Source organism: Taudactylus pleione, unplaced genomic scaffold (genome assembly GCF_031769625.1).
Source record: "Taudactylus pleione unplaced genomic scaffold, aTauple2 ptg000114l, whole genome shotgun sequence".
Classification (NCBI taxonomy): Eukaryota; Metazoa; Chordata; class Amphibia; order Anura; family Myobatrachidae; genus Taudactylus; species Taudactylus pleione.
In genome coordinates, this window is record NW_028284516.1 from 3,908,003 (window position 1) to 3,927,691 (window position 19,689).

General features: G+C 40.9%; 1 protein-coding gene across 1 annotated transcript in view; it reads left to right on the plus strand.

Annotated features, from left to right (window-relative positions):
* The first annotated feature begins 1,157 nt into the window (after positions 1-1,157).
* RUNX1T1 (RUNX1 partner transcriptional co-repressor 1) overlaps positions 1,158-19,689 on the plus strand; it is a 151,613-nt gene continuing 133,081 nt past the window's right edge. The window contains exon 1 of the mRNA XM_088471387.1: positions 1,158-1,765. Within this exon, the coding sequence (XP_088327513.1) occupies positions 1,738-1,765 (28 nt within the window). The 5' untranslated portion in view covers positions 1,158-1,737. The remainder of the gene's footprint in view (positions 1,766-19,689) is intronic.

Sequence of the window (19,689 nt, forward strand, 5' to 3'; positions counted from 1 at the left end):
AGCCAAATTAGGGAAGGAGAGAGCATTTGCCATTATTAAAACTGTACCCAAAACATTGCAGGTCATTTTAATTATAACTGACCTACATGCACGCCATTATTTAATATATTTGTTAATGATAGGGTATTGTCCTATCACTAATGGCAAACTGGACATTTGCTGATTTTTTTTATCTATTTAGTTTTTTGCATAACCCAGGTTGCTGTCACATTATAGTACTCTTAGAATAAATTGACTTCCTTTTGTTCTCTGCTAGGGATGATCAATAAACAAGTATGCCCTATATTATTCTCAATGAAAGGATGAGCTTGTGTATTACTAGAATAATAGTGTATCTATATCTATCTATATATATAATTCTATAAGATCAATATAATAGTAATAATACTAATACTAATAATAATACTACTACTAATAATAATAATAGTTATTTCTGCAAACTTCATATTGCAACAAGGCCGCCCCATTTCCATCCTACTGCCAAGCAAATGACTGGCATCAACTATTTTATTTATACCATCTTCTCTCTTATCAGGCTTGCCAATACTGTCTTCAGGGATCCTTTTATCCAGGGCAGAATATCTAGCCTTCAGCAGGTCTCCTATCTCTGGCCAAGAGATGCTAAACAACCTGGACACTGAAGGCAGTGGACACAAGTGCAAGGACAAGTCCTATCTCTTTGTGTTCTGCATGACCATTACTTAATGCAAACTAGAAAAAAAAATACAAACAGACTGAGAATAAAAAAAAAATGAAGTAACAGAAGGGGATTAGGAGAGAGATGTGAAAGAGAGGCTTGGATGGTATCTGCACTGTCTGCACCGTGATGGGTCCCAGGCAGAGAAGCAGCCAGGAGGAGCTCTGCGTCCAGATGGCCAGGGGGAAAGTGCTTGTCTTGGGTTACTGCAGGGCAGGCAGCTTGGGAAAGCCTGTTACAAGCCCACCAGGTCTGAGGCAGAGGGAACAAGGCAGTATAAAGGAGTAGGCAATGTGCTCCCCCCATTGTTAGCATTACCTGACCCCCCCTGACCCCTTCATGACACAGATGTCTGCTACCTCCATTGCCTCCCACTGCTGCTTGGAGCCCTCCCACCCTTGCACCTGGGTAGCTGAGCCTGGCAGTCTGCTGGCACTGTGCTGTGTGACTGTGGAGAGGGAGACGACCTGACAGAGAGAGGCTGCAGGAGAGAGAGAGAGAAGGAGAGACTGAGCCTGCAGGAGAGAAAGAAATAAACAGAGTGAAGAGAAGGAGGAGGAGGGGAGGAAGAGCTTGCACTGCAGCCTTATGGTAGAAATCAGCACAGATCAGGCTCCTTCCTCCTCCAAGACAGAGCCACACACAGCTCTCTCCCAATAAATGCCTAATGCAGACCACCAGTGACAGCAGCAACTCCTGACGCCCCCCAGTCAGACCACTCTTGTCTACAACACCACCAGGGTCTTGTCAGTGCTGCAATTGCAGCTCAGCCTGGAGGAGACCCCATCCTCCGCCCCCCTGCCTCCCCACCCTCAGGAACCGGGGGAGTGCGCTTTAAGCTGTGGGCAGCTGGAGTTCCTCACTTAGTTTTGACTTACTGGACGTGGATCATCTGGTCTTTGCTGCATTCCTCCTGTTCTTCTTCTTCTTCACTTTGGTTTTTTTGTTTTTATTTTTTACTTTTTTGCACCCCCCCTCCCCCTCCCCTTATTCACAGAAAACAGGAACTTTTTATTTTGCAGTCATCCAGCCTGTGGCGAATGGTGGGAATCTCAAGCCCCTTCCAGTGTAAGTACCTGGTCACGTTTCAGTGCTTTTCAATGAGTTCTTCAGCTGGAGTCAGGGGACCTCTCACCTTGTTTCTACAAATTGTTACACCCGTGTACTGTATACTGGCTGAGTGTGCCTATTTCTGGGGGATGATGGAGATAAGCACAGTATAGTGATATCTATGGGGCAGTATGGTCCTGTTTTTTGGGGTGATGCAGTGGTGCCCTGTGTTAGGTATAGCAAATCTGGAGTGATGTTTTGGGTTGATGCATGCAGAAATGCAGGTCAGGGATGTTTTTTGGTTAATGTGTTATTTTGAGGGTGCACATTACATTGCTGTCGTTGCACTTCATACAAGAGACTTTGTGGGTGGTGCACTTGTGTTTGTGTTTATTATTATCATCATGATTCTTATGCACTAATATATTGTCTATGTTTCTCTGATGTAGCATCAGAAAGGCACATGAATGAAATAAAGAAGGTAGTTTGTGATGGTGAACATATGGCATTTCTATAGGGCAATTTGCATTTTTGCGGCAGGTTTGGATGTGTGCTGTGCTAGTTTATGTGCCTATACCGTTATTAAACTCATCAGCAGAGTTTAAATCGTTTTAATCAGAGAGAACAAAGACGTCTTTATGGCATTTATGGCAAACATAGAAAGCTCTGTTATATTATTTGGAAATGCAGAGGATCCCAGATGCAGTACTCTGTGGTTCCCCAAACCTGATTGCAATTTGAGAATAATCTGCCAGCATAGGACGTTGTAGCAATGTAATTGTAACTAGCTGCTGCCTGCCGACATTAAATTGCAAGCTCACGCGTACAAGCGTTGTGATAACATGTATCCATTTATGTTCATCTTTTACCTCCAGCTCTGTATACAGTCTCTCTGGGTGACATAGAACAGGACATGCCTGCCTCAGTCTCCTTATACAGTATGCTAACACTAACAGTAGCACAAGTTGTATGTGGCTGCATTTATACCCACTAATTCTTTCATCTGCAAATAATGTCTTCTTTATTTCTACAAGTCAAATATTGCTCTTCAACACACAGCGCTGCAAATATCATAGCATTCACATCACATATAGAGCAGGGATATGTATATATATATATATATATATATGTGTGTGTGTATATAAATATATATATATATATATATATATATTCACGTATATGTATGTATATATATATATATATATATATATATAAAGGGATGTGTATGTGTATATATATATATATATATATATATATATACACACACACTCACACACACAAACACCAATTTATAAATATACAATGATTATAACAGTGTCATATAAGTAGAGGGGGAGTGTATTCTCAAATTACCCACTCGTGTTTATTTGCCTGTAAAATAAGTGTTTGTTTATACTGTCAGTGACATCCAGTAAAGCCAGATACACATACAGATGACACATATTTATGTATTATCTGAACAGACTGTAATGGGCAGGTTTAGCAGCCAGGGTGTAGACTATTAATCGCATTCTTTTTGTTATTTTTTTGTTGTATTTATTTATATATTTATTTTTTTAGGGCTTTTTTTTTTTTTTTCTTGTGGAGCCTGTAATCCTGCCGTGGAAATGACCAGGCATCTGGCCTTGTTTTATAACAGATTTGAGGCTTGCCAGAGATAAGCAGGAGTCTGTTTTGGGTCGTTGATAGTGTGTTTTGTATTTCCTGGTGGGACACACAATGTCATACATAGTTTCCTTACTGTGGAAGCAGATTTCCTTAGGAAGCACAGTTTCAGCAAGCAGCTTCCTCCAGCGTCCCAGGCTCCACCAAACCTTTCCAGAATAACATCAGTTTGCCCATCTCTTTAAAAACCATTTTATATATATATATATATATATATATATATATATATATATGCATATGTATATATATATATATATATATATATTTAATTGGCTGCTCCCGACAGTGCATATTGTTGCTGCAGATGCGCCTTACGGCCACGCATATGGAGAGTCACGTTTGCGAGTTCCCAGCCGCCTAGCTGTGTCTATATTTGGTTACAATATCACTAGATCAATTTACTAATCCAAGATGTGTGTGTGTGAGGCTGAGGCCAGTTGCTATATGTAGCATATTGTGATGAATGGTTTGGATGAAATGAAATGTAAAGTCCTGATCAATATACAGTGCTTCTTGCAGGAGTTCTTTAAGCACTTTAAAATTATTGGGGGAAAACAAGTCAGCCTGCCCAGCAGTATTATTAGTGAGTGTATCTGGAGAGTGGTCAGCGCACGGGCAAAGTGCTCAGGGGTCGATATCATTTCAGTTATGGCTAAATAACAGTTTATTGGAACTTGGAAGCGGTGTTTTGCTGTAGGAGAGGATAGTGGCATTTAATAGACGTCCCTGCAGCCAAATGCTTTAACTGCAAGTGGTTATTATAGCTAAGGATGCTCCTATCTAGAGGCAATCTGTTGGATTAAATATAAATATTGTAAAGTTGTAATGGGTTTGGTCACGGTGCTAAATAAAGCCAAGGAGCTTTTGAATTCCCGGCTGTTGTCGAACTACTAGTTCCAGTATTGCGTTAGCAGGTTATGCTGAAACTTGTAGTTCCACAGCAGCATACATTTACATTGAGGTGGAAGCTACTATGGAGGTGAGTTGTGAGGTTAGTAGTGCTACATGGAATTAGTGTTACACTCTGCTGCTCTTTCACTATAATGCTTTGTCATTATATGATTTTTAGATAATTTACCATAGAACACATACAGTAGTCTGCAGGTTGTCGCCAGACAACCAATCTCATTTCTTATGGCACCACCTGACAGTGTGACATCCTTTTGTGCAGATGTGAGAAGCTCATGGACAGTGGTTATTGTGTACTTTATCTCCACAGCACACTTGGCCAGCCCAATTTCTCCTCTATACTTAGGGGATTGAAAAGGGGACAGTAATAGAGTGCTTGGCCGCCAGTGATGATGAAAGCCCCAGTTCTTTGTTCTGTGGGAAGCTGTCATATGCTTGGCTGGGAGATGGCTTATCAGGCGCGGTATAAAGGTGATCTGGGGACTCGGTGCACGGTTCTCACGCTCAGCCCTGCATCATCCTGTTATAACAAGTGGGGTTTTCTTATGGTCCTATGTGGCAGCTTGTGAGAGAGATAGGGAATAACTTCCTTCCCAACACCAACTACTACAGTCTCAGGATGGAAATGTCCGGTTACAGACTAAGATATATATATATAGATAGATAGATAGATAGATAGATAGATAGATAGATATTATATATATATAACTATCTCTCTCTCTCTCTCTCTATACATAAAATGCATGTATGTTTGTGTGAATGTATGCATACATACACACACATAAATGTTTATACATATATATACACACACAATATATATATATATATATATATATATATACATACACACATAAAGTACAGTATATTCACACACACATATAGACATACACACACATATATATAGAGAGAGATATACACACACACATATATATATATATATATATATATATATACATAAAATATAGTATATATAGATATATAGAGGGATAGATAAATATGCTTAATAATCACATATTTATACACACATATATACATATATATATATATATATATAGCATTAGACAAACGTTAAGACATTACTTTACTATATTCATTTCGTAAATAATAATAATAATAATAATAATAATAATAATAATAATAGATAAATGCCTTTGTATTCTGTATTTCCTATATCTAGCGCATAGAAGTCCTCAGGATGTAAGAGCCGGGCATATAAGACATGAGTACAATATAATGGAGCTAATGTCAGGGATAAGTGCAGAGCAGCTCGGGCGTGTTGTGCAAACAGAGGAAGCGCCTAGCGGCAGCCGAACCTTCCGTGGCCATCTGTACAGGAGCACTGTACACCTGTCCATCCATTCTAATGGAGAAACCACTTATTCTTAATGAACAGTAAAAATAAGTCACCCTAACTAATTTTATAGTCGCTTTAATTCATGTATAACGTTTCTTATATTCCTTATACTTACTCACTAATATATATTTACATGTAAATAGACGATAGTGTCAGCGCAGATACGCGTTGTATAACTGTAGTAAATCCAGCTCTGTGTTGCACATAGCACAGTGATGGGAAGATGACGGGAGCATTACAACAAAAAGCCTAAGACAGGGCTTATACCGTCACCCCCTATGAAAGGTCACATGAATCCCCGCGACATCTGTTTACAGTAATTATCAGCATAATTAAGATAAGAATGACAAATGCAGTAACAGAGACTGAAGATGGTCATATGTTGGGTTTCTCACATTATTATCACACGGTACAGTACACCAGCTCTGTACTGTAACCCTTTCCCTGCCAAGTGGGTGGGTCAGCAGAAGAAGGGTTAACTATTTTAAGATCGTCATTTAAAAAAAATTAATAATAATATTTTAAAGGGAAAAGCCCCATGTGACGTAACGCTGGGTAGCTGTGTGTTTTGAATTAGGCAGATCAGGAAATGTATCTTGTTTTAAGCAGATACATTCAGTGACATTGTATAGCAGGGTTCCTCACTGGTGGGTAGTATAATAGATTATTACTCATAAAGTAATGACAAAGCTCCCAGCACAACTCATTGCCTGTTGTTACTAATGCAGAAATATGTCGACTGATTAACATTAAAGAGTCATTGCTCTGTGAGATAGGAAAATGTTTGTACATTATTGGATTAGCTGGATTTGGGAGAGATCCCTCTGTATCTGGTGTTAATGGCAGTACACAGGGATGGAGGGCTTCCCTACCCCCAGTGCCTGACTGATCACTATCCATTCTCACATTATACAATACATTGAAATATTTGCCACCTGTGTGCATCAACCAAAGTACATATAGAACACAATTCAAAGCATAGACCTCCATAATTTTATGTATATATATATATATATATATATATATATATACATACACACACACACACACTCTGAACATGTCTTCATTCTGTAAAAATGAGGGACTAATAAAACGGCATCAGGATTATCTGAAACATCACTCGCCTCTGGTAATACTGCGTTATATTCCTACAACAGGCTGTGAGGGAGTGATCTACAAGCCCAGCACATTACCCCCTGTATATATAGTGTAATGTAAAATCATTGTCAATAATTAGCATGAATAATTAATAAAACTAATTAAACACCAAGGCGCTACATATTCCTAACCATCTGTTAACAGAGAGGGATAGAAAAAGAGAGATGGTTGTGTGTTATATAGTTTCATTACCTAGAGAGAGAGAGAGAGAGAGAGAGAGAGAGAGAGAGAGTGTGTGTGTGTGTGTGTGTGTGTGTGTGTGTGTGTGTGTGTGTGTGTGTGTGTGTGTGTGTCATTCATACATATATACAAACAAACATTGGGCACATTTAAACATGGATGACCATGGGTTGATCCCAAGCTGAATTTATCATTTAGTAGTGTATTGTAATGAAGACTATTTTGTTTGAAAACATGCCTTCTTTATGATTACAGAAATCATTGGGCGTCAGGCCTGGAGGTGTTTAGATGCTATAATAAAGTTTAAACACCGGATTGTGTATATTTTTAGCCCAGCGTTTCTTGCAACATTTTGTTTAATAGTTAATCATTTTTCTTTTTAATCACTGTCTGAGCTTTGCCAATGCCTCATCCACCCCACCCTCTTCCTACTCTCTCACACACACACCTTCTTCCTCTGCTCTCCTCTCCAATCTCCCCATAGCCTTCCTTCTTCAATCTGGGCCATGCTGATACTGTGTAATCAGCCTGCTGCACATTGCCTGTCTCTCCAGCCTCACACATTGTGCTGTCCTGATGACAAGCCTCTGGCTTTAGATAAGCTAAGAAGGGTGTTTAATGAATACAGAAAGCCACTGTACCTCATCTGCCCTCAACCACTTATTTTTTCCTCACCTTCCTCTTTCCTATCACACACACACACACACACACACACACACACACACACACACACACACACACACACACACACACACACACACACACACACACACACACACACACACACACACACCAACACACACACACATACACCCCCCCCCCTAATATCTATATCCATCTACAGGCTATCTATCTATATATCTATCTATCTATCTATCTATCTATCTATCTATCTATCTATCTATCTATCTATCCCCCATAAAACTACTATCTCAAATATGCTCTGTCTTCCATTTTTCTGTTTGCTCCTGGATAACAGGTCACTGGAAGTAGTGAAGATGTAACCTGTTATCTTCTACTCTTGGTTGTGGGAAAATCATTTGCATTTCTGATGAATCCTGCAGCAGAAATGTAGATAAGGGCACTTGTGTGTGTATGTGTGTGCTGGAGTGTGCACATGTTTGTGTCTGTGGGTGGGTGTCATCCAATTGCTAATGCTTCAAGCTAGATCTTGACTCTATCTGCCATCACCTCTTGCCTTAAAAACATTTCCATGAGTGAGATTAGCACTAGCCTTTATCAGGAATTTGAGGTTAGCTAGTAAGTCAACACAATGGAGCAGGAACAACTGATAATTTATGATATGGGCTTAGGACCGTTAACTGTAACAGAAAATGTAGTGGGACTTTATCATCTGGAACTAAGTAGGAAGTGAGTCACCCTGTGCTGGGAGCTTTGATTTATGATGGATTTCACTTCCTTTATCCCATCATTTATTTATCTGGAGATCGATCTGCTGATTTTTCCCTTCCTATAGCTCTCCCAATATTTATAGAACAAAATAGGAAGTCTACTACTCCATACAGAACGTCTACTGCTATTTTTCTTCCAAAACACCTGCTGAAAATGCTTTCTAATGCCAATCAATCTTTGTATTGAGTTTCTGAATCCCTTTTTTGGTACTAGCAACAATAGACATTAGCATTTGTCAAATGCTTTTTCTGATGTAATAACACGGAATGGTATTGAAATGCCGATGGTTCAAATGCTGTTTAGCTGCCGGTTCAAATACCAGCTGCGGATGCCCAACAGGATGAAGATCCCAACTGGGGCAGGTAAGTACTATTACCCTCCCCTGTCCCCCCCCTTTCCCTTACCTTCCCTTAGGTGTGCCTAACCCTAAAACTCCCGGGGTGGTTCCTAACCCAAAGTCCTCCTGGGGGTGCCTATTCCTAACCCCCCTTCCCGCACCCTAAACCTATCCCTCCCAGGGGACTGCCTAACCCTAACCTCCCCCCAGTAGCACCTAACCCTAACCCCCCCTTCCCATAGCCTAACCCTAAAACCCTCCCTGGGGTGGTGCCTAACCCTAAGTCCCCCAGAGGTGCCTAAAGATAACCCTCCCCCCCTGCAGCTAACAGTAAGGGTGCCCCGGATTTACCTCGTTTGGTCCGGTGTCCTTCTGTGTTCCGGTGTCAGGATTAAGATAAGTGTCATCATTTTGACGCCTATCTTAAATACCCCGTCAGACATTAGCTGTTGGGATTTTGACTAGCGGCATCTAACTACATCAAAATAAGGATACTATCACATAGTCCTGCATTTCCTAGTAGTGATGGGGCAACATGGTGGCATAATGGTGAGCATATCTGCTTTACAGCACTAAGGGTATGAGTTCAATACCCAGTCACGGTCTATATGTGTGGAGTTTGTATGTTATCCCCATGCTTTCTTGGGTTTCCTCTAGGACGGTGCTATGTTATCCTTCCACAACCCAAAATATACTGTTATAGGGTAACAGAACACTAGTTCATGCACTCTGGGTATATTTACTAAAGTCTGGGTTTTTAGAAGTGAAGATGTTGCCCATAGCAACCAATGAGATTCTAGCTATTATCTTCTAGAAGGTACGATATCAATGATAAGTAGAATCTGATTGGTTGCAATGGGCAACATCACAACTTCTTAAAACATGCACCTTAGTAAATATACCCCCTCTTGTGCGTTAGGAATTTAGACTGTGTGCTCAAACGGGGCATGGGATGATATGAATGATATATATATTCTCTGTACAGTGCTGTGTAAATAAATGATAACAATAATAATATGCACATGGCCTGTCAATGTACATTTTCCAATGTCTAGTCTGTTTTTTTGGGCAGATTGGTGATAATTGTTCAGTTGCTCAATTGTATGAAGTCTATAGCCAGCGCTATGATTATGTATTATGGGGTGCATAGGAAAATGGGTGATGTTGGTGGTCGTAAAGAGACCATGTCACGATGGCACTTCATGTCCAACGCCCTCAATTATACCGTTGTTATTGTGATAACTGATTAAGGCCTCGGTCTATATAAAATCTAATTAGTATGAAACCTGTTTGCTGTTAAAGACCAGTAAACCTTTTTCTCAGACCCTGACACGCAGCCTGCCCCTCCCACAGTTCATTAAATAGCTCTGCTGGGGTAATAATGTTTTTTATTTTCTTCTTTCTTCAACTGTTCATGCTACTAGTGGGAAATTACTACTACACTGTGTGGTTCCTGCTGTGCACACTGACAACCTCAGGCTGAACTCTCAACGCGTCTGCTCAGACACTCAACCCAAGATGGAGCCTCTGTTGCTACGGTCTTCTCTACCCGTGCTTCTCACTGAAGCCCTGTGCAAGGGGGCGATGAAAGGGGTGAGGTGGAAAACAAAGCCGTTAAGGGTCTACTAGTCCTTTAAACCAGAATGACTCTCTAGGATGGTGATGAGCAACATGGGGCCACATCCAGCCCTCCAAATCTTAACTTGTGACCCCCAGGTCCTTCTGGCTTTGTTGCCATATTTGTTTGTTTTAGATTGTTTAAATATCTGTCTGTATGTTATTACATAAAGGTTACCCGTTCTTCGATCATGTGTATTGTTTGAACTTGCCGAGATTAAGGATAGTGTGTGGGCCATTTGAATTTAATTTTATCGGGCCACCCAATGCGTCCCCTGGAGTCTATCAGGTTATCTGTCACTGCTCTAGGAAGTACTTATCTCAACCTACCTTCCCTTGTAACAATCCAAATAATAGATACTGTACATTCTCACATAATTTAAGGGATCTACTTATATGTTGAAGTTTTAGTAGATCAAACAATGTCTTGGGTACTACATCAAGACATTGCAGTTTCGTTGCAAGCGCCAAAGCCAAGGTTAAGACAATATAGTTTTCTTACTTCTCTTCCATGAACTGAACATATTGACATTTGAGGAATCCAATTGCTTCAGTGAACATGATAAACCACTACCGTTTACAGACTGACCAGCTGCAATGACACTTATATTAATGTCATCTGTGCTTTCAGATGGCTTTATCACCAGAGCTGACTACTAGGGGTTGACACTGGGTGTTACAATGGCTTAGGGTGAAGGCATGAACATGTTATTGTCGACACGCCCCCCGCTTTAAAATGCAGAGATTACCGGCATTGTACAGCGGGGGCGTGGCCATGATGAAGCAATTCAGCGCGAATCGCATCATCTGCCGCCCAGACAGCCCACTTCACCTGGTATAAAGGCTGCTGGGGGTGGGAGGTGGCCAGCTCCAGGTGACTTGTCCACTTTTTCGGGCGGTCGGGAGCACCACCTGATTTTTGGGAGCCACCCGGCCGTTGCGGGAATGTAGGCCAGTATACGAGTATTGTACGTTACAGTTTACCATTGTGCTGTGAAAACTTGTGTTTTTTATTTTTTGGGGCAATTTCCCTGCAGATTTGTGTACATTTTCTGAAGGCCAAATGTGTCAACTCCGAAGGGAAGAGTGATAAGAGGGAAGAGAGAAAAACACCATCATTTGTGTCCCTGTGTTTTTCAATTTGTGCAGGATTTGAAGAGCTATTTTGTTAAACTGCTACATCTGCTTCAATATGAATATTGAATCACTACTGCTAAAGTAACACCCTGTAATTTAGGAGCCTCTGTAATCTTTTGTTAATGCAAGTGGTTTTCGGAGGTAAAAAAAAAAACATCAATTTTCTATTCTGAAATTCCTTTGCCTAATGTAAATTTTTGGTTCCTACCACTTATCTTTGGTGGCTGAAAATGGTATTCTACAATTAGAATGCAGGGAATGTGCCTGGTGGAATGTTTTTTTTCTTTCAGGTAGCATTAGCGTCGCACAGATGCAAACAATATATTAAATGGCATATTTCACATATTATAGTGTGCGTTTTATTTTTTTGTTCTTTTAACTGATTGACATTTTATGAGAACGCTCAAATATTAATAATCACAGTGGTCTAACAAGTGAACAACATTTTTTGCATTTTTTTCAGACTTTGCTAAATATTTTCCTTGTAAGGGATTAAAGTCCTGTTTTTGTTTTTAATTTACTTTGTTCGTAGAGGTTCCACTTTCATTAAATGGTACAGTTTTAATTTTTCTCTTAAATTGCTGCTCGGTTTAACCTCATGTATAGGTGCAGTTGGTGATAGCCGCTTTGTGGCTGTGGAGGGATTAATGCAGGAAAGGGATCTTGCGATACGCCTGCAGCCATTTGCAAAACAGTATTCCTATGGCCACGCATGCGCAGTGTCATAAAAATGAAATGGTAGAGATATTGGAGCTGCTCTCCTGTTAAAAATATCTTTTGATAAAAAGCCCCCAAAAAAGCAAAAAAAACTATACAAAAAATAAAAATGTTTTATTTGTCATGCTATGCCTTGTTAAGGAATGTTAATTTCCAGGGCTGGGGCACTTTTTATGTTAAATAGAGGGCTTCACTTATTTAAATTAATACATTTAAATGTGTCACACGAAAAAAAACAAAGAACATTAAGGTAGAGACATTCTTTGAAATCGCTTGTAAATACAACCAGGAAATTGTGGCCATTCTAGCTCCCAGTCATTAGATGCACTAATTACATTAAGTTTAGGGTAAATAGTTTAGTTAAGGTGGATGGGTTTACCAGATAAAAGACACACAAAAGAGGATGCTATTTAGTAAACATAGTGTTGCAGATTGTGGCCTAAAGGCTGATGCCTACTGGTCATCCCTAATACTCCATAGAGTACAACTGTCAATAGTGCAAAGCAATTTGCATTAGAGTAAAGCTGGGTACACACTGACAGATATATTAGCTGATCAATTGATTGGCCAATATATCTGGTGCCAGTCGGCCAGTGTGTACCTGCGATATGTCTGTGAACGACGTTGTTCACAGACACATCCCGTCGGCTGTGCTGTACAGCCAATGGATGGATATATCTGCAGACATATCTGTGTGTATGGGCGGTCTACCGACTGCCCAGAAACATGCAGCGGCAGCCGCGGAGAGGTGGGCAGACATGCCCCCGACCCGCCCCCCCGGCCAGGGGGACCCGTGGTTGTCTGTAAGATGTTGGGCGTTCAGTGTATATGAACGGCCATCATCTACAGATATATCTGCTAGGTGTGTACCCACCTTTAGTGTGTACTGGACTCAACTGTGTTACCATGTGTTCAGTCTGTCTGTTGCATTATTAATTCTCTACATGGCTTCACTAATAATAATAATAATAAAAATATTAATCTATATATTACTATTAGTATCTTTAATTTAAATAAAAGACAAGTTTTTGTGACATCTATGGGGGAATTTACCAGACTTGGAGGCCTATTTCCTATGCCTTGGATGGAGATAAAGTTAACGGAAATAAGGTACCAGCCAATCAGCTCCTTACTGCCATGTCACAGGCTGTGCTTGAAAAATGACAGTTAGGAGCTGGTTGGCTGGTACTGTATCTTCGTCACCTTTATCTCCATCCAAGGCTTAATAAATAGACCCCTTGTACTGATAACAGGAACAGTAAGGTGTGAAGTTCCTACTTGCTAGAGATCACAATCTATTCCTTCCTTCAGTCCCTTGGTTGAATGTTTTCTGATCAGTTTGACTGATAATTTAAAGGGTTTGAAGACTATGCTATGGTCTTCACTATGTTAAAAAGTTTACCCAATAGCTTAAAAATGAGGCGACACTGGGAGGGATCCTCTTGGGGAAAGCTCCAAAAAGAAGCCCAGATGCTACTAATGAGAACAAGCTCCAGAAAATGTAGCTTTCTGGAGCTTGATGCATGTGGAAATGCCGGCAAACCTCCGGAAACTGGATTTTTGAGGATAGTGCATCCTGCCCTGTGTCTCCAGCTTGTTTACGTGTCCCCAGTGGACACCATGCGTCCAGATTGTAAGTGTCTATGGTGGGTACCTGTCATTCACAGTGGGAGTGGTAGTTGTACCCAGTAGGGGGAGCCTACTTAGTTATCCCCCTTGTGCCTATACCCAACAAACCTTTGTAGCTAATTGTACAGTCTCAGGTGCCTATTCATCAACACTAAAATTCCGGTAACCACGAGGAAACTCCAGTTTCCGCATAATTTAGTTACCAGGCCATTCATCATCAGGGGTCCGAGTTTGCTTGCGAGAACAAGCGCCATCTTCAGATGGCGCTTGTTCTCAGATCCCCGCCCATTCCTATGGGAAGGAGTTCTGGGGATGCGAAGAGGGATCCCTCTGCTGCCTCCTCACTACTTCCCTAGCGGCTGTGCGCATGAGTAGCCTTGGGTCTAGCATACATAGTCTGGACGACTGGGAGGAGGTAAGTAACGCTGCTACTTCTGTAGCTGCGATACTAACCGCGGGGACAGCTGCTTTTCGGAGTAGCTGTCCCCGCACCGAAGCAATGATGAATTGCTCTAGTGTCAAGTTTCCCCCGCTGCGAGTTGGATACTTAAGTATACCTCGCAGTGAGATGATAACATAATCATCAGGGGCCATACAGCCTCCGATTATGAATTAGCCCCCCCAATGCCTAAATATTATCAAGTAGCAATAATGATGATTATTTTATTAAATTTATCAATCAAATCTGGCCTAAGCAGCTGAGTGATGAATACCGTCCCGGAGGGTTAAATTACCACTTCGCCGAGCCATTCTCTACCAATAATATGATGTGCTAGTCGTCTTGAACTGAATGTTCAGAATTGGGCTTTCAATTCCACTTAATTAAAAAAAAAAAAATAGATTAATATTAAAAAATATATATATTTTTTAGAAGATATTGACCATTTAAAATATGCTTTAATCATATAGTATCGCATTTCTGTGCACCGCCCTTGTGAAAGAACAGATAGCATGCTGGAATGATAAATGCATTGTTGCGTCATGTGTAGTATTTAGCTACATATACTGTATATATTTAATAGTTTGCACTATATACTGTTTATTGAATTGTTTTGATTGTTGCACAATAACCAGAGGCGGCTGCTGCCACTGCCCACTATTCCTAAGTGCAGATATTTTTGTGTATCTTTTGATGCACATGTGGAATGTTTTGATTTTAATCTTTCTGAAATTGACTTCGTGTGTATTAATGCGTACCATCCTATGCGTCGGAGACTATTACAATTATATTTTTATTACAATATTTTTGCAATGCAGACCCTATGCACTATGACTCTTCATAAACATATTATAAATGTTTTGTTTAATTGAAGGCCGTCATGCTAAAAAAAAAGAAAAAAAAAGCCTATTAAATCATCTATTATAGAGGAGCCATGCATTGTACTGTACATGGCTTTGCAGCTTTTTGAAGTCAGCGGTTAAAGTGATATCAGCTACTTGTGTGCAGTTGTGGCATCAGCTGTGAGGACATTGACCAAATCATATTTGCAGCTGGGCAATTACAATGCACCCTAAGATCTGTGAGTTTCAACCATGAACACAGATGCCTTCAAAGTTGTGTTTTTCTTCCATGTGGAAGTCATTGGCATAGAACAGATGCCTTCATTTTGGAGAAACCAGGCTCTGGATATAATTGGTTCTCTCTTCCCATGTTCTCTAGGGACAGTCTTTTGCAGATTAAATTAGATGAAAAAGAAAATGAACAGAAAACAAAAGCTTTTCATGGTATTTTCACTGCCCTTCCCTGGACGACTTTGCTGTTGAGAGATTTCTTTGTGTTTAATGATACCACATTCTCTTTAGTACACAGTAGCATAAATTAAATACATATATCACTATGGCATTTGAAAGGCTATCTCATTATTTATTCATTCTGATTTCTGGTTATAGTAGACAGATTATTATAGTTAGTTATTAAGCATTAATGGTGAATGCCATTAAGTTTGCCTTGCGTTGTAATTTTGTAAAGCGTTTATTTTTAACAACCGACATGCATTTGCTGATAGTTAAAGTAGATGATAAGGTAAGGCAGACAGGATGTTAGACCATCAAAATAAAGCACTGTACACAGCACAGCTGAAGGGCTAATGGATTGCTCCCATTATAGAGACAGCCATTGAACAAGGCACATAGATAGACCTCTATACTATAGAACTCACCGAGCCACGCAGGAGGGAAGTCGACATGTAAATGGAATGATACATTTTTGCAATCATTAATATTATCATTTATTACACCAGTCATATTACACGTTGCTGTACAGAGGCTATGCAATAATTCACATCAGTCCCTGTCTCAGTGGAGCTTAGAGAAGATTCATCAAAACTTCTTAAGTGGAGGTTTTGTCCATAGCAACCAATCAGATAGTAGCTATTATTATATAGAATGCATTAGATATATGATAGCTAGAATCTGATTGTCCTCTTTAGAAGTTTGGATAAATCTCCCCACTTGGATTATCTGCCACGCACTCATACATATATTGGGATCCATTTTGCCAGAAGCCAATCAACATACCAGTATGTCTTTGGACTGTGGGAGGATGATGGAGCACCCAGAGGAAACCTATGTGTTCACGTGGAGAACATATAAACTCCACACAGATAGGGACTTGGTCAGAATCAACCCATGACCCCTGTGCTATGTGGTAGAGATGCTAACTACTGTGCAAACACGATGTTCTAATTTTAATGCTGATGGATAATTATGCACCTGTAGGAAAGCTTTTCACCTCTGTATTGCCTATACCTCTATAATAAATGAGCAGTAGACTCATTGTCTACTACACATACTGTTGAAGGGGAACAACTGAACAGTAGGAATCAGTGATGTCAATAAGGCATGAGGCACAAAATAGTTATTGAGTCAGCCCACAAAATGGCTATCTAGCATACAGTACTTGCTCACTCTTCCGGAATGGCTGGGAGGCTCCCAAAAATCGTCTGGCGCTCCTGGCCGCCCAAAAGAATAGCCAAGTCGCCTGGAGCCACGTGGCACCCCAGCCATGGCCGTCCACTTCCCAAGTGAAGTGGGAAGTACAGGCAGCCAATGACGTGATTCGCGCTGATTCACGACATTGTAGCCCTGCCGTCGACTACACAATGCAGGATTGTGTCGTGGAGGCGGGGCTATGAGGATAAAGTACCAATCAGCTACTGTCAGCTTACATGCTGTGTTTAAAAAAATGACAGGAGCTGATTGGTTGGTACTTTATCTCTCCCCACTTTATCAGTCTCCAAGTGTTAGTACATCTCCCCTTATAGTCAATTTAGCAATAATCACGATATTGACTCCAATATTTTCAGCCAATATCAACTCGATTATTAGCAGTTTTTACCTATCTTTCACTGCTATGCAGCAAAAATCCCCGCAGGTAGTATATCTTTATATGTACACTATATATAACCCTTCCCAGCGCTTGTCTGGTCATATGCTCATATGCTCCCTCCCACAAACACTCCGCCATCTCCAACACCACATTATTATTATTATTATTATTATTATTATTATTATTATTATTATTATTATTATATTTATAAGGTGCTACAAGGATTCTGTAGTGCCTTACACATACTTGCCTACTTTTCTTATCTCCTCTGCGGGAGAAGCAGCTGGCTACTCTTGGGAGAGGAGCCAGTATCTCATGTCATTACCGCGATTCGTGGGTCCTTGTGGAGAGGTAAACTGAAATTATTCTATTTGCTTAATTTTAGCCCCACCCACTCCATACCGACCGCCATTCCCAGTATGGCACGCCTTCAAATAACGTCAGGCTGTGGGTAAAGCCCAGCCCTACGTCACTGGCTGGGCTTCTCCCAGCTCTCTGCCGTCAGTGAATGGATGCCGCACGCATGCGCGCAGCATCCATTTACACTCTGGGGGTCCGGCACCGCCACACAGCTGCGGCAGTGGGGTCCCCAACCTCCCGATTTGACCACCCGCGGGGCACTTCGGCCCACAAGTGGAACAGCGGGACAGTACTGTCCCGCTGAAATCGGGATATGGGGAGAGGTGCGCCCTCTATGGGTGGTGCCCATTTGCGACCGCACTGGTCGAACACCCCTAGAGCCGATCTTGGTAGAAGGCCCCTGCACATACAAATTTACAATCTATAGGGGATATGGGTGGGCACAATGGGGAGAGGATGGGCACAATGCAGAGGTAGGAGGACGGTGGTAGGCAAGGCTGAAAATATAAGTGTAAGTATGTGTATGTCAGTGCTGCACACTTGCCTACTCTCCCGGGACTATCGGGAGCCTCCTGAAAATCACAAGAGTAGACAAGTCCCCCGCATTGTCCGCCGGCACGTGAAAGTGGGCGGATCTGGGGAGATGACGCAATTCGCGCTGAATCGCTGCATCGTGTCCCCGACCCCTGCTTTGTAATGCCGGTAAATATCTGCATTATAAAGCGGGGGGCGGGGTCGCGATGACCTGATCGCGCGGACACACCCCCGTGTACGGCAGCTGCTCCCACCCTCCCTGCTGCACCGACCTGGCACCCCCCTCCCGGAAGGAGCTGTCAGAAAGTCAGTAAGTATGCTGTGCTGTAAGGAACAGTTAGGGGTAAATTTACTAAAGTGAGAGTTTTTAGAAGTGAGTTTTAAAAGTGATGTTGCCCATAGCAACCAATCAGATTCTAGCTATTATTTTCTAGAAGGTGCTAGTTAAATGTTAAGTAGAATCTGATTGGTTGCTATGGGCAACATCACTTTTAAAACTCACTTCTAAAAACTCTCACCTTAGTAAATTTACCCCCTACAGTCAGTGGAGGCCCAGCACTTTTCAGGGCAAGGTTAAAAAAAAATCCAAAGTCATTCAGGGGACGTTTATAACTTTATATACTGGATAACGTAGCTTTCTTTATTGATTGTCAATAAAGTAACAAATGAAACTAATAATACAGTATTTATTCAAATTACAAGCGACTTGTTCAGCATATTTATGATAATCCGACCTTAATCCATAGGGAAAAATGTCATATGCAAAACAGAATTTTCTGTGAAAGGTTATTCAACATGTAAACACACACATCCCAATTGTAAAGCGCAATGGAATATGTTTGCGCTATATCAGTAAATGTCAATAAATAATACGTACTGTATAACTCTACATGCAATGCTTTGCAGGTTTTATGGCCGACATCACAAAACAATGGCTTGAGATAAGAGAGTCAGTGATATTACATACAATATCAAATATAGAGCCTCATTTACTAACGAGTTTTAAATCACCAAAACGAGGGATAAATGACACTGTGTATGATAAATGGTGCTCCAGCCAATCAGCTCCCAACTGTCAACGGTTAGAAAAATGACAGTTGGGAGCTGATTGGCTGGAGCACCATATATCAAACACAGTGAAATGTATCACTCGTTTTGCTGATGAAACTCGTTAGTAAATAGAGGCCTTACTCTTATATCTCTATTGGCAGATGGCAAGTGCTGAGCTTGTTGCCGCTGTATGTTGTGCCTTAATATAGCAAAATGATAAGAAGATACCATTATTTCTGTAGTTGTGGTTATCAAGGTAGCTGTTGCTACTTCTGTCTATAAAGGAGTTAAATCAAGTAATCTGACAGCACCTGCTTATATTTATGAATACTAAATGGGAGAGAATACATCTCAATAAACTATAAACTCTATGGGGCCTATTTATCATCACTTAATTTTCACAAAAGCAGGTGAAAATGCACATTTTCACCTGCAATCGGGCCATTCATCAAAAAGGTAAAGCAGGAGATATCACAGATATCTCCTACTTACCTTCCCTTTGCGAAATGGCCCGCTGTCCCCATACACTAGTATGGGGACAGTATTCATCAAGC